At 44.7% G+C, this 16,129-nt stretch overlaps 1 protein-coding gene across 2 annotated transcripts; it reads right to left on the minus strand.

Annotated features, from left to right (window-relative positions):
* Positions 1-1,416: 1,416 nt before the first annotated feature.
* On the minus strand, positions 1,417-15,213 carry VEZF1 (vascular endothelial zinc finger 1). 2 transcript variants are annotated; one of them, XM_049803450.1, is made up of 7 exons: positions 15,021-15,212; positions 8,768-9,465; positions 7,966-8,029; positions 6,759-6,942; positions 5,061-5,270; positions 2,719-2,763; positions 1,417-2,365 (listed from the first exon to the last, which is right to left on the minus strand). In XM_049803450.1, exons 1-7 carry the CDS (start codon positions 15,051-15,053, stop codon positions 1,938-1,940), a joined length of 1,662 nt encoding a protein of 553 aa, XP_049659407.1. In that variant the 5' UTR covers positions 15,054-15,212; the 3' UTR covers positions 1,417-1,937. The 2 variants fall into 2 exon arrangements, with proteins under 2 accessions (XP_049659407.1, XP_049659408.1); XM_049803451.1 differs by lacking the exon at positions 2,719-2,763 and having other exon boundaries at positions 15,021-15,213.
* Between the last annotated feature and the right edge of the window lie 916 nt (positions 15,214-16,129).

Here is a 16,129-nt window from a genome sequence, read left to right on the forward strand (position 1 = left end):
ACAAACTAATTAAAAGGCACAAACATAGGGCATATGTTTACATGGACATTATAACAAACATATACATTAAAAGTGTAGGAATGTGTTTCCTTTCTGCTAAACAGAAAGTTCCTAAGCTTTTATATATACAAAAGTTGTACAATTTGATGTCCTAAAGTACAAAAGATCATTTATAAAATTATTTTACACTAAGCTCTATTTTTTTTTTTTTTGTTTTTGTTGTACTATGTAGTCCAAGCCCCTAGAACAGTTTCACGTAATGATACAGATACCTGTCACCTGAGCCAGCAGCCTGGCAATCACTGCTTGTACTGACACAGCAGGGTAGAAACGGAAGCAGTCCATTTTGACTAGTCAGTCCTGCTAGCACTCTGTGAAAATGCGCACACGCTAATCTCCATAGCTTTCAACTTCATTAAGATAAAAACATCTCAACTGTAATTTTATTTTATTTTTTTTAATGTAGAGTCTTGGGTTTAGGGTGGTTTTTTTTTAAACAAAGTTTTAAAAACGTGAATATGTGACATGATAGTCTAAAAAGTATATCTGTTTCCCTAGATTTTGCTTTCTACTTTATGTACAGATAAACAGGTTAAGAAATAAAAAGCACATGTAGCTTAAACATGTGTGACCATTTGTAGAGAAGTTCTGGGCTGGATAGTTCAAACCATCACCCCAGAACTCCCACAAATTGATAGAAATGTGTTAACACAATAGAAGAATAACGTAAAAATGATGATGTTTGCAAATATTTACAAAGTTGAACAGATTTGCACAACACTTGATTAAGAAATAGGGGAGAAATTAAAAGACGCTCTCTGCTTGTCCTGGAGGGGCATCCTACCTAGTTAGTGGTTAGAATAAAAACTGTATACAATTTAATATAAGACAAAACTTCTAGTGAACAACTAACACGTCTGTCCCCTGCTGTAACACCAGCAGGCTCTGATTGGGAGGCAGAGGGCATAAAAATCATACCCAGTGCCTCCAGAATCTTCCAGCTTAAAGCAATATTTCTTAAGTTTCAAAGCACTCCTTTTGCTCCTAGATAAGAGTCCCATAGGGGTCTGACTGTTGAGAGACCATGTTTACATACATTTCAACTCCTCTTCTGTCAGCCATGGCTGTTTCTCACCAAACAATAACAGTTTTTTTAAAAAAAAAGTTGACTACAATGCTATATTCCCTTAGGGTAATATGTTGGGTAATATTTACATCTCCAAATATCAGGTCACAATCCCTATTATATGTTGAAGTTAGAATGATAAGTTATCATATGCTTTGCATATCAGAGCTGGTATCACCTTTCCCATAGGGAATGCTGCCTGAAATTATCATATTCCCAAAGGTAAAATGCATATTTTCTCCAAAATGCATTTTTTTTTTAAATGACAACATTGTAATGCATTTACTCATAAAAAAAAAAACATCAACACAGACAAAGATTCTACACTAGCTCAGAAACAGTGGACTTAACGACTGGCAAGTTAAAATTAGCCATCCACCCTGTTAAAAGATACAGAGGGGTCTTTGCTAGTGTTTAGATTAAAATAATTTTCTAAGTTATAATTTGGGGGATAAAACATAAAACTGTTTTTTAATGACTTTTTTTTTTTTAACTCTGGCAAATAAGTATCTGCTCTAATTCAGCATCAGTCAGCTAAAAGGTAAAACTTACTTTAAATGAAGTGCTCCAGTGAAACTCAAGTTTGAACCATATGAGCCAAATCAACAGGGGAAGATGCGACTATGGTCTCTGATGGTGCATGTTGCCCCAGTGTCTTAGTCTGAATTTATTATTAACTAAAACAAAACAAAACAAAAAAAACAAAACAAAAAACCCAACAACAAAAAAAAACCCCAACCAAACAAAACCCAAAAAAGAACTGCTGGTAAGGATTCCATTTTAATCCTTTTTAATACTGTTTAGAAATTCTTTACCAGGGAGGAGACGTGGGCAAGGCCTGGGGCAGGAAAGGCATGCTCTCTACTGGTCTCATTGCTATATTTAACGGACCAGCTAACGTCATTGGTGTGGGGAGGTTCATGGGAGATGTTATAGTGACTGGATGCGCTATATTCACTGGAGCGGTTACTGGGGTAGGTAAATTGACTGGTGTGGTGAGCGTTAATGGAGATGTCATGGATAATGGACTTGTTATAGTTACAGGATGCCCTAGGTTCATCGGACTGGATATATTAACTGCACTTGATACATTTACTGGACTTCTCATGCTCATTGCAGCTGCCACTGTGACTGGGTTTGTGATAGTCCCAGAAGCCACAGAGGACGTTATATTGAATGGAGTAGTAAGAGTCACAGGCGTAGTAGCAGCAGTGGAGGTTTGGCACAAGTTAGCAGCTTCTAAAAATGAGACATAAAAAGACAAAAAGTTTTTAACACATAAAAAACCATGGACAAGATTTAAAAAAAAAAAAAAAAAAAACCCAAAAACAAAAACAAGAACCAAACAAGAACAGGTACAAATTCTGGAATAATTTTCTTTAGGAATTATTAGTAAGTTAAAACTGTTAACATTCTATAGCCTACAAGAAATACAAACTCTCATGCAGTTCATTTCAATTCAGTATTTTTTCCTGAGAAGTCAAGCGAGCTTGTCTTATAAAGAGGGTTTCGATGTTCATAAAAACAGTATCGTACAATCAAAAAAATCCTCCCAAGAGGAACATTATAAATAGAGGAGAGAGTGTACATACCGAATGGTACGTACTCTATAGCCTTCTCAAAGGTGAACTGACATTCTGTGAAGGTTTTAAAAAGTCATTATTAGGGACTGATAAGCAAAGCTCGTTTCAATATTTACCTGCTTATTTCAGTCTTAATTATTGCTACTAAATTGTTCCACTGATCACAGTACTTCTACTTAGCGATTTTCAAGGCTACCCAGTCAGCACATCTTTCAACCCCCATTATCTCTTCAGCTTTCACATAAGCTACAGCTCCACACCAAGTTGTTTTGTTTTGTAGGTTTTCGGGTTGTTTTTTGGTGGGTTTTTTTGTTGTGTTTTTTTTTTTTTTTTTACTTTGTTTTGCAGTAAGCAGGAAATAAGTGCCGAACAAGGAAGACCCAGGAAGCCAGTGCCCGGCCCTGCTGCCGGTGGGCTCTAGCAGGGCCGGGCACTGGGGGAGAGGGCACGGCGGTCCGGGACAGCGGAGGGATCACTAGGCATCCATCAGCACCACCTGCCGGCTACCCATACTAGGAGGCTCCAAAAACAGAAGCGGGGCGGTGGACGCGGGTAAAGGGAAGGGATGACTGCTAGAGAAACCGACAAAAATATATTCTAGATCAACGTTACGGCACTTCTAAGTCGTGTCTTATTCCACATTTGTAGGGTAGGACACCAAGCTCAGTCTACACCCACGTTTCAGAAGGTAAGCCAGGAGCAAAGAGTCCACTCTTGCCACTCGGGCAATACAAATGTACCAAGACAGAGTTAACTTTGAAAGCAACATTAGCCCCATTCAAGGGTTACTGTTGGTTCTTCAAAGTCCATATCTAGGAGGGGTGGAAAGGAAGGGAAAGAGTAAAAAAAAAAAAAAATTGTGAAAATAAATCGTATTAGATTAGAAAAATCCCATATATAGCGTTGTAAAGCCAACGCAACAGGTGGCACTAGCACAGGAGAACCAGCATGGAAAGAGTAGCGCATAGGCATGGCACTGACTGGTCTAGCTTCGACTTCCAAGCACAGCGGTATGCAAAGACACATCCCACCCCATGCCCCTTCCCCAATTAAGTTAAGCTAATATCACCAGTCTGACAACACTTCTACCCGCCCACCTCCCTCACCCACCATTCTGTCCAAAAACACTGTTTCTGTTAAAGCATATTCAATAATCTCAGTAAGAAAGGAAGGGAAGAGAGAACAAGACATAGGAAGAAACAAGCAGAAAAAAAAAATTCTCAGAGATTTTCTAAATCTGACACCCATTTGCTTTAGCTACTTAGTGGCCTGATGATATTTAACGTTTCTGTTATTACTACATTTTAACATGAATAAGCTATTTCTATACTGTCTGATCACAGAACGCAATTCAACTGCAATAACAATCAAGGCGAAAGGAGCTAGCAGCCTAATACACAAACAAGACCTAGAAAAGAAAAAAAGGTTGAAGAAACTGAAAAGAAGTTTAGGAGAAAAGAAAAAAATTAAGGTGAGCCAAAAACATTTATTACTAAAAACAGCTAGTGAAAAACAGTTAAGTGGTCGCTAAGAATTTCTTCTAAAACATGTAATCCACGGGAGTCACATGATAGGCATCAGAAATCAAACTGTAGTGAAAAGAATAAGCTAGCAGTAACGGGAGACTTTAAACTACTATACTCCTGACACTAAATTGAAGCAATCTGTTCTTTACAAAACTGACACATTGACCAACAACAGGAAGTTATTCAACTTCAATTACAGCAGCATAGGTGTATGTAAGCTGTGAGCTAGCAATAATGAAAAACGCAATCACTTATTAGTTAATTTTCTAATGAAAAAAACCCAACAAGGACAGAAGAGTAAGTTCTATGAGTTCTAGAAAACTTTATGCAAAGACAGTTACGTGATGATAAAGCAAATGGAATAAATTGTGAGAGAAAAGATGAAAGGGACACAGAAAGCACCCACATGCAAACTGATGATGATGCAACAACAGAGGGTGTTATGTGTGTGTATATATACATACATATATATATATGCACACAAGTTAACAACTGGTAAATATGCATAAACACAGCTAAAAACCACATGCAAGCAAAAAAAAAAAACACTCTTGCCTTGAAGCAGACACAAACATCCCTTTGTAATTGATGACTGCTACGTACACATTCAAGCGCAGAGACCAAAGGGAAGCACGTAATAAGGAGTTCATTTACAACAGCCTAATTTTGGTCATGTTATCCCCCTGCTAGTTTTCAGCTACTACTTCTAACATCGAGAATGACATTTTCACATAAGACATCCTTTTCTGACATCTTAAACTCCCTATATAACTGCAACCTGCAGTATCTTATAAAACCAAGACCATAAGTATTGTTTTGTTTTACCTTTCTTCCTTGCTTTGACGGCCTCTTCCCATAATCTCAGGGTCTCTACCTGCTTTGCAGGCCAACTTGTTACATGTTGCTGCTGCTGCTGCTGTTGCTGCTGTTGTTGTTGCTGCTGCTGTTGTTGTTGTTGTTGCTGCTGCTGTTGTTGCTGCTGTTGCTGCTGCTGCTGTTGCTGCTTCTGATTGCTGGTCTCTTCACTCATGCATGCTATGCCAATTAAGTAAGAACACAAATTCACCTTGGAAAGTTACTGTTTTCTGCTGAGATCACCAAGGCTTCTTCCATAAAGAGCGTGTGGAATCTCACAGGATTCCAAGAGCAAAAATCACAGAGGTGTTTAAAACCATATAATTAATTCTGTGCTTTATAAATCTACTTTTCCAAGAGCTAAAAACCAAAATGTAAGTCAGGAACATCTGCTTTCACTGCCAAAAATGAAATTCCTTTCTGATTATTTTGTTTGTGTTTAGGAAGAATGAAATAAAAGGCTACAATGAGTCTCTAGAATTCAAGCTGGTTAGCTGATTCCGCTTTTTCTAAACCTCAGCTCCAGTTAAAAAAAAAAAAAAAAAAAAAAAAAAAAAAAAAAAAAAAGCCTTTTTACTTTTTATTGCAAGTATAACTTAAAATTTTCAGTTTACATCACAGAACAGCATGTTACTACTCTCTGGCCACATTACAGCTCATCATTTCCACCTCTAACAACTGCTGTAAATGCCTCATGTGAACTGGCTTAGCACCACCGAACTGGCTTGGGAAGCCAGAGCTGTAACCCTATACCTTGAAAAATACTTTCGCATCCAAATTTTGTATTAAGCTCAACAATCGGGCATTTTAGACATTCCCAGTACCTTCCAATTATCCAGGAGTAACAGGAACTGAAAAGATGTTGTAAATTAATACTGTTTAAAAGGCTTTAAGGACAAAGTTTCCAAAGACATTCCTTACTTCTCCCTCTTGATTCTTCTGAAAACCCATTTTATATCACTAACCATGTGGGTTAACTTAAGTTACAGTTACTTTAATAGGGAAGATTTGAAAGTCAAGTCTTCGTTTGCTTACTAGGCACCCCCAAGTTCAGGCTTCAGCACTTTCACAGAGTTTAAGACTAGAAGGAACTATTACAAACATCTCATTTGAACTCCTGCACAACACCAGTCAAATGCCATTAATGCCCCAAACATATCAGGGCTGGATTTAAATGCTTTTCTTGTCAGCTACTGCCAGAGGGAGGAATCATTGAGCCCCAGGGTCAAAGCTCAGAGAAAGCAGAGAAATCTTTCTCCTAATTTTGATGAGCTTTAGATGAGGCTTCAAACCTGAAACTTGGTAGATCTTAGCAGTTCTTAAATATTCTAAAATCTCCAGAATTATCTGCTGGACTTTTAGGCCTGTACAGTTCAGGAAGTAGCATTGCACTCAGAAGATGAGAAAACTTGGGAACTCTTTTCTTGAAGAGATGGGTTATTCCCACAAACTGCAGGGCATTCCTAAGGGATAAGAGCACAGTCTAGCAGCAAACCAATTCCACATATGCCAATTCTTGAACTGAAGAAGATGCTGTTACCAAATATCTATTTTTAATAGGTGTGAATACCCAGACTGATGGGTATGGTTTTGCATTTTAACGTAATCAAAGGCAATTCCCTTTGCAAACACACTGTTATTAGAAATGTTTTTAAAATGTTCACCTACTTTTATTGATGCCTTGTTTACAGGTATTACAGTTGATACTTTGGCTCTGCCCGTGTGTCTTTAAGTGGCTGGTGATATATGCTGCACTCAGAAGTTTACCACAGATATTACACGATACCTTTCCTTCATGGCGCACCATGTGTGTCCGCAGTCTGTCTTTGGTGGCAAAGGCAGCAGTGCACGTCTATATGAAGGACAACAGTTACACTTGAATTGCAGACAGCATCATTACAGTATGAATTACATGCCCACTGTAAGCCTATTTTACCTTGTAGGTGCAAACACTATCCTAAGTACACTGACAACCTTAAGTTTTACCCGTATTTATAGAGAAACCAAAATCAAACTACTAAACAGAGACTGAAAATGGAAATTGGCTTCAGAGACAATTACGACAAAAATCATACTCTATACTACTTGAACTTTCCTAGAACAGCAGGTTGCCTTACCTACCAAAGCAAGAGGTAGCTTATAAAAAAAGCCCAGAACAGGCAAAGGTGGTTTTTGATACAATTTTACTGTACAAATATGAACCTGATATCTTAAATTGCTCAATTACTTCTGTTCCCATCCAAATCAGAACAAGGAAATGAAACCTTTTTCTAATGCTATTCTTTTTACACAAGACTTTTATTTAATATGATGAGTCACTAAACACAGGTTGGAACAAGCATGGATATGCCAAGCAAAACAGTTAATTGTTCAAGGGCAGTCAAGTTATTTCTCTTATACTCAGTCATCAACTTACGACAACTTGCTTTCAGCTTCCAGCAAAATAACGGATCCAGAATCAACTATTCCAACCCATTTTAAATGGATATACCGAGAAACACATTTAATTTAAATATTCTGAGAAAGACACTGCACGCATTACTCCAGTAATCAGCACTGAGCTGAGGATGCTGTTACAATCCCACTACTAAGTTAAGTGTATTGTAAAGCAGAGCACCAACGTTGTTCTCCAAGAAAGCAAAAAGCCTCTAATCTTCCTAAAAAGAAGTAGCCACAGCATCCTTTCAAACTGCCTCTATCTACAGTTAACATCAGAACTACAGTGCTGCTGGTATGTAAGGCAGATGCGACTTTATTCCTAAACTTGCTTTTCAAAGAAAAGTCCAGGAGCAAACACAGTTCTGGAAAGATTATTCACCTGAGATTCTAACGATACAGTAAGGTATTGTTCTTAACAAATCATTTTAGCCCTTACTTGGCATTTGAAGGGTCTCTCTGTTGAGTGAACATGTTTAACGTGACAGCTTAAATGATCAGGCCTGCAAAAAAGAGAGGAACAGAAAAGAAAATGCATACTGTTACAAATACATAGTAACGATACCATGGCTCGCGGTGCTGAACACTGCGCTGATGACCCCTTGCAGCCCACATCCCTCTGCACGGCAAGAATAAATACATTCCCCTTACCTACGCAGTGGCTTTCAGCTAGAGTAACACATAGTTACGCTGAGACCCAACCTGCAGTTTAAAACTTAACCGTGTTCTTCCACACCTGAAAATGGTACGTTTGGTCGTACCTTGTGTAAAGGTGACAGATCAACAGCTCTAAAGGTTGAAGTTTTCTCTGTTGCAAGCACAGATATAATAAATACAGCCAGCAGCAATGCAAGCTCCCCCACAATGCTCTGTCAGTACGCCTCAACCTTGCTACGAGACAAGGAGACAGTTTGCCTGCCATGCCCCATTCGGTCACTGACCTTTGCAAAGGCTGGTAAAGGGGCTCTGTGGTCACCACCAGTGACACAGACACGTGTCCTACGGGACCCGGATGAGGTCGCGAAATCATTTCACAACGCTCTCATAAAAGAGCGACCACTTTTGGCCACTGCCAATCTGGCTCAGATCGAGACCCACACCCTAGAGATAAACAAGGCTCTTTATCCCCTCACCAATCTTCTAAGATGTCTGGTTCTCCTAGCCCCTCGCTATGATAGCTTAACCCTTCTTGGTTATGAAAAGCCAATACTTGAGCTCGCCTGGGATTTTCTACATGGTACCTCGAGAAGCCTTTTCCACAAACACCACAGGTGTATGGTTTCGTGATGCCACCTTCGTGAGACCTCACGTGGTAGGTCATGCGATCCTTTCTCTTGAAGCGCTGATTGCAAATGGGACATTCAAAGGGTTTTTCATCTGAGTGGGACAGCTTGTGCCGGTTGAGGTGGTAGACATCCCTGAAGGCCTTTCCGCACATCTCACAAGCGTGGTTCTTCTTGACGGGCTTGCTGGGCTTCTTCACCGTCTGAGTCACTGCCATAGGCGTTGCGCCGGCACTACTGCTGGGGTTGGTGGCAGAGGAAGACGTAGTGACTGTGGACAGGATGCCTGCGATAGTCGAAACCAATGAACTTCGGCTGTTGTCACCAGCGATGGTCGAGATAAGGGGCACCATTGTGGTGGGAGTTTTCTTTGGCCGTGACACTAACTTTATCCCTGTGTGGCAGGACTCGTGACGCCTCAAATGGTAGCTGTCCCTGAAAGCTTTGCTGCAGTAAGTGCACACAAAGGAGGTTTTAGGTTTTTCCTTTTTAATCCCAACAATAGCATCCTTTAATGTTTCTGGTGCAGGCTGAGGTTTCTGCGTTATTGGTAAGGGCAGAATCGGCTTCTGATCAGGTGGCTCAACAGCAGAGCTCAGGAGAGGCAACAAACTGTTCTGTGCTGCCTGCTGTTGGTGATGTGAGGCTTCGTGTGCCTAAAACCAAACATTCACACTTAAATTCTATTGATGGGTGCTCACTCTGACGCGCTGAGAACATTTACAAACTACAGGAAAGCACATTCTAGACCAAAAGCCATTGAAGTAACAACTGGAAAAGGTTACATAATTTTGGTTTTGGACAGGATAAACCGCTCACGCTTTAAACACATTCGCTGTGCAGATTCTGTGGTAAGTGTAGGAAGGCACACATCATAACAATCAAATAATTATTAAGTTTCCGGAGGGCAACACTTCTTATGGAAAACAACTAGGTGCTTGTCAGATCTTTTACTAACACAGCGTTTGATCTTTACATAACAGATAACTTGTTTTGCTAACGATCATATCAGATGCCACCTTGGGACTATCTTTGGAGCATATGAATGTACTGATGGGAGCTGCAAAATAACGCCCCATCTTTAAGCCGAGCTTAGCGCATGTTGAGAATTCAACTGCGGCCACAGAGAGCCAGGATGCGATAAGGCATCTTATTTAAACAAAGCGTTCACATCGGTGTGTTAGCACTGAAACCAAAGCAACTTGCATCGAGAGCTGTCTAAAGCCACATTTCTACATTTAGCAGGTTCCCGCCGCATTTATATACTGACCACCGTGCTCTTCGCGTCTGGAAACTAGTAAGAATAGCAACATGTTCTTTTTCTCTTCATCAGCAGCTGCTTTGCAATAGGAAGAGAAGCTAATCGATAAGCACTGGCAGACATCTAGAGATGCTGGAGAACACAGTTGGGGGGGGGGGGGGAGGGGGAGGGTTGTTGAAAAAAAAAAAGACCTAAAAGCTGTTTCCAAACTGCCAGTACCAACTGACTCTGAACTACAGAATCAGTGGGAGAAGCTAAAGGGAAGAGGCAGAGTGGGGACCCCCCCACCCCCAAAGTGTGCTGCAGCAAGCACCGCTCAGCTGAGCTGCAGCCTGTGCTGCTACGGGCTGTTCTACACCATGCTTGTATTAGGCGCTGTTTATTCTAAGGCAGAAAACACTGTTATTAAAAGTCATCCAGTCAGACTGGGACAAAACCCTAGCAGATACAATTTTAAAGTGGTTTAGAAACCACACAGACCAATTCAGCCTAATGGAGCATTAAAATAAATCACTCTAGCACCTTAAGCCAGTTTAAGCGCATCTGTATTCAAGATGTGCCTCAGTCTCATCACACCAGTTTTAAATCAGTCTCGTTATTAGCGCAGCGTGCCAGGTCTGAAGCTGAGTTTGGGGAAACTTGCATTCCCATTAGATTGGTACAGCAGCCTCCCAGGACTTCTTCCCTACAGCTTCCTTCACAAAGGAATACGACTCAAGGCTGCGAGAGCTGAATAAAACGCTGTGCTGGCTCGCGACCCCCAACCTGTCTACTTTTATGCCAGTTGAGGACGGACAGCGTTACGAAGCACGCTCAGGCTAATACTCTTCCTACGTGAATCCATTTCATCATGTCCTTTGGAGAAGTCAGTATTTCTAGAAGCTCACTTGGGGACTTTTTCTTAGTTGCATCCAAGCTCCAGCCGCTTTGCCTCTCCCAACCACAGCCTCTCCCAACTACAGCCACCTCGGTGCAACTCCTCCTCGGCTGCAGGGGAGCTCCCGCCTCCTCCTGCCACCGCACAAGCCCTGCATCACTTTAGCCACTCGTTTTTCAGGAGCGCGATGCCGGTGATCTTTGGATAAAAGCCACCGGTGGATACAAATACTAACCCACGTGGGTATGAATACGTGCTCCCTAACACTGCAAGCCTATCTGACAGGAAAACAGTTCACGGGAGAAAGCCCGGATTCAGTATGATAACAGGAGACAAAACTTGCGGGAACCGTTAGGAGCCAGGCCATCCTGTCCATTTTTATCTGCATTTTATGTCCCATCTGTGCCGAAGCTTGGGAGGCAACAGGTAGGCTGAGCATTACCACACTGCGCCTGGCCACAGCAGCCACCTCAAACAACAGCCTAAGGGGCTGGTTTGCAGAAGCAATTGCTGAAGAGTCGAACGCAGAACTCTCCTGGAGGCTACGCGTGGCACAAGCTCCAGCGCCTCCATTAAACTTTTGCCTGACTTCAGTGACAATTGTGGATTTTCAACCGTTTATTTTCCGTGTTGTTAAAAAGCCATCGAGACATCTACATTGCATAAAAAGAATAGAGTATGTACAATACACATTGAAAGTACAATATTGAGCAAGTTGTGTACTTAAATACAATTTTAATTTAAAAAAATACTGAAATGTTTTACAGCCAACTTTAAATAAGCATTGAACAGTGTTGTTAAACTGCATCAGAAGACACTTAAGAGCACCTAAGGATAGCTCCAGAGATACAGTTTCAAAGGCAGAGCTAGCAGATCGGATAATAGAGAGCCCAAATCCTTTGGACAAGGTTCAAACTTATGCAGTTTATGGATATTTTTAAGCCTTAAAGAATCGTCAGCACTTCAAGGTAATGATGCACTTATTCCTACGAAACCGACAGAGACGGTGGACATAAAACAATGTATATTCATAAGGCTACAGGCTATGAAGCTGCTGCTTATGTAAGTCTGCTTATCTTGGTTCCCAGATAGCCAGTGTTATTAGCAGCGCTGTCTTTCTAACAACCCCTCTTTGCAACAAGCAGTATTCCTCAGTTTCCAAGGACTGCCTGTATTAAAGCCTTTTAAAAAAGGATCAGGCAGTATTTTCTTTTAACTCGCTGTTCGAGAAGGGAAGACAGCACCTGCTGCACGCCTCTCGCAAGTCATTTTTATTCAGGCACAGACCACGGTTTTACTTGACCTAGCATTAATGTCAAGTCAACATTTTTGCGATATTTCCATCGCCCGGGACAGGCTCTTGTGCAAAATACCCTCGTTCTAGCACTAATTTTTTTCTTTCCTGGGGGGCAGTAAACAAAAAAAGCCTAATTCATGACCTGGAGTGGTAGGATGTGGCACCGTGAACTTCCAATGCCAGAGGCTAAAATATTTTTGCGCTCCAGCCTTAATGTGAGAGCAACAAATTAGCATGAGTCATATCTTGAACACTCTGTTTGATGGATGATTCCTCCTCACATTAAAAGACACAACTTTCACTTTCTGAGCAGATAACTAAAAGTGGTTTTCAAAATATGCATTTCAGGGACTAGCAAGATCCAAACAAGAACTGCTTATTCAGTATCACAATTGTTTCTTTAAAAAGAGATACAATTCATTAAAATGCCACCTAAACACAATCAATCAAACAACTTTATTTGGAAAGAGCAATTTACAGTCACACATCCCATTGCTAGCAAAACTAAAAATTAAGACATTGAAACCTCCCCTAAAGACATTTTGCTAAAAATTACAACTTTACACACCGCGTATTAAACTGTCCCTTAGAAATCCTGTCACAGCTGAAACATACACTTGGTAAAACTTCCCCCACGAAGAACAAGCATGCATATTCAGTGTCGCTTGCATTTGTTATTTAACTGGGGAGGGGGGCAGGGGGGACGGGGGACCGGGGGCTTTTAAATCCACGTTTTGTTACTAGTTTTAACTTATCAGTTGGATCTTGGCTGACATGCTGTTGTTGAGAATGGGAAGAAGAAAAACTTAAGTCACATCAGGAGTATCTTAACAGTGCTTTCTGCTGGGTGCATTAGGATGCTTGCACCCTAAATCGTTGGTTTTAACAAAATTACTCAAGAAACAATATTCGGCATTTATTATGAGGTCTTAAAGCTTTATTATTTGGGGAAGAAAAAAAAAAAAATCGGAAAATTTCCACGTCACAGTTTTATGAAGATGCTTCCAAGTCGCACATAGCTACGTCCTTTAGGAAAGTGAACTGCTGACTCCTTAATTAAAAGCAGCAAAGCCTACTCCTAAAACAAAGTGTGACATCGCTATTTCAAAATACAGTACCCTTCAAAAAAAATAAAGACGAGCAGCAAGAAGCTGGACACGTACTTGAAAGTATTACTTGGCATTTCTTACAGAGGTTGCTGCAATACCATACTGCCAGCCTACAAATAATTTCCCCTCGAAAACGCTCATCTGTGAGCCTGGGAGGCAGAAAAGCGATAAAACAGCCCCAACTCGGAGAGAGATGGCCCTAAACTAAGGAGATTAACTTCTTAGCGTGAAGTTTCCTACGTGCGAATCACAACTGCCCACTAGAGTGAGAAATAATTCACAAGACCTCAGCCAAACTCGATGGCATCACCCACATTCATCACGAAAAGGCGGAAAACCCAGTGCCCAGCTCCTGGTACCGGCTCCCCGGAACATTCCCGGCGTGTTTTTGGAGGCAGAGCACCCGAGCGAGTGACTCATCCCTCGGTACTTGCAAGGGAATAATTTTTCCTCTCTAAAGGAATGGTGCTCGCTCTTGGCGGATTTATTCATTCAACTCAGGTTTTCAAACTCGTGTCACGGGTTGGGTTTGGGTTTAATTCCGAGGAGGACAGTGAGTAAGCGAGTGACCGCCGCCGGGAATGTGCAAAGAGGATTATTTTACCTTGAGAAAGGTGATGTGCGGGGCTTTTTTTTTTTTTTTTTTTGGCTGCTGCTGCTGCAATTACACATTTTATGTTTCCAAGCTCAAAAAGAGCAGAAGGCATCAGAAAACAATCCGGCGTGAAAGGGCTCGGCTCACAAAAGCCAGGGGAGGATTTTTATTTTTTTTTAGGGTTTTTTTTGGTACACTGGATTTTCTTCGGAATTACATAAACAGCGATGTTTTTAAGTCGGTCTTTCGCAGACAGAAGGGGGAAAAATTGTGACTCAGTTGGCAAAGGGAGGGGTTGCACGCTCCACGGTCCCTATTCCTCCCTGTTACCGTTAGCATTTGGCCAGTTTTTACAGAAATCCGGCCCGCTCGCGTCCTATTTTAAAAGAAAACAAGCTCCCTCGTCACCCGGCCCCTGAGTCAGGCTGTTTAAAGAGGGATTAATTTATTCTCCCAGACACGGTGTTTGTTGCATCGGGGTTTTGTTAAGAGCCCGGTGAGAAGGTTGGGGTGGGTTTGGTTGGGTTTTTTTTTTTGGTTTTGGGGTTGGGTTGGTTTTTTGGTTTTTTTTTTTTCGTTTTGGCGGGGGGAAAGGGAGGAAGAAAAAAACCCAAACAAACAAAACCCGAAGCTATTTCGGGTTTTGGGGGGAAAAAGAGAAAAATGTAAAAAAAATAAAAATAAAAATTAAAATTGAAATATAAACATTGCTTTTTTTTTTTAAAAAAAAAAAAAGGGGGGAAACATCGCGGGGCGGCGGCGGAGCGCCGTGCTCGGGGGAGGCGGGCGGGGAGAAAGTGCAGGAGAGGGAAAGGAGGGAAAGGAGCTGCCGGCGGGCGCGGGGCCGGGTCAGCCGCTGCTCCGGCCGGGCCGGGCCGGGCTGGGCCCCGCCGCGGGCCGGGAGGAGAGGAGAGGCGGGCGGGAGGCCGGGCGGCGGCGCTGACTGACAGCCCCGGCCTAGCGGGGAGCCCGGCGGGCGGCCGCCCGCCCGCGGCCGCTGAGGGGAGGCGCGGGGGGGGGGGGGGGGGGAGGGGGGGGGGCGCGGGCAGCGCCGGCCGCCGCGGGGCCTCACCTGAAAGAGGAACGCGGTCCAGTTGGCCTCCATGGCGGGGGCGTCCCGGCCCTCGTCGGGCGGCGGCGGCGGCGGCTCCGGCGGCGCGGTCCTCCCCCCCTCCCTCCCCCGGGCCCCAGCTACATGGAGCCGACAACAAAGCGGCGGCGGCGGCGGCGGCTCAACATGGCAGCGCCGAGCGGCCGCTTCCGCTAACCTCCGGGCTGCACCACTGCGGCCCAGAGGGGGGAGGCGGCGGCGCGGCGGCCCGGCGGGGCGGCGCGGGCCCGGACCGCCGCGGCGCCGCCCCCGCCGCTCCCCTCGCCTCGGGGCGGGCGGCGGAACCGGGGCGGCGCGGCGGGGCGGCGGGGCAGGGCGGCGGGGCCGGGGCGGCGCGGCGGGCCGGCCGCCCCCCCCCCCCGCGGGGCTGGCAATGGGCCGGTCCCGGGCTGGGGAAAGCCGAGGCGAGCTGTGGCGAGAGAAGATGGAGGAGCGGGCGAGGTGTCCAGGGCCGCCGCCGCCGCCGCCTTCGCTACGCCCCGGCCCGGCCCGCGGGGGCCGCCCGCGCCGCCCGCCCTCCCTCCCCTCCCTTCTCCCCTCCCCGCCCGCCCGCTCGCCGCCCCCGCCCGCCGCGCAGGGAGGGAGCCGCGGGGGCGGCGGCGGCGGCGGCGGCGGCGGGGGGCGGCTTCGCCCGCGGGTGCGGGCCGCCGGCGGTGGCGGCGGGCGGAGGCCCCGCAAGTGCCGCCCCGCCCGCCCGCCGGCGGCGGCAGCAGCAGCAGCAGCAGCAGCAGCAGCGTCGGGACCCGCGGGGGCGGGAGTGAAGGTGGGGGGTGAGGGGGAGAGAGGGATGGCGGCGCCGCCCCGGGGGTCGCTACCGCCTTCAGCGGGCTGACCCCGGGGCTGCCGGAGGTGTAAAGCCCTTCATCAGCACACCGAGGAGGTGTGGGCAGCGCTGTCCCCGCAAGACCGGTACTCACCGCAGCTTCCCGGTGGGCAGGGACGGGCTCCCTCCCTCCCTCCCTCCCTCCCCTCCCCGCCGCCCCGGGGCTGTGCAGCCCCTGGCCTGGTTCATACGGTTCTGGAGATTGTGGGGGGCTTCCACGGCCCCCCCCGGCAGGCTATCCTGCACC

This window comes from Accipiter gentilis, chromosome 6 (genome assembly GCF_929443795.1).
Source record: "Accipiter gentilis chromosome 6, bAccGen1.1, whole genome shotgun sequence".
NCBI lineage: Eukaryota > Metazoa > Chordata > Aves > Accipitriformes > Accipitridae > Astur > Astur gentilis.

What these genes read in the sequence shown, in the direction of transcription:
- VEZF1 (XM_049803450.1), bottom strand. Translation starts at nt 15,053, where the DNA reads ATGGAGGCCAACTGGACCGCGTTCCTCTTTCAG. An exon ending in AGAGACCCTTCAAATGCCAA is followed by an intron (nt 6,943 to 7,965) that starts GTAAGGGCTAAA and finishes TCCTTCATATAG; the next exon opens with ACGTGCACTGCTGCCTTTGC. An exon ending in TAAACAAGGCATCAATAAAA is followed by an intron (nt 5,271 to 6,758) that starts GTAGGTGAACAT and finishes TAATTGGCATAG; the next exon opens with CATGCATGAGTGAAGAGACC.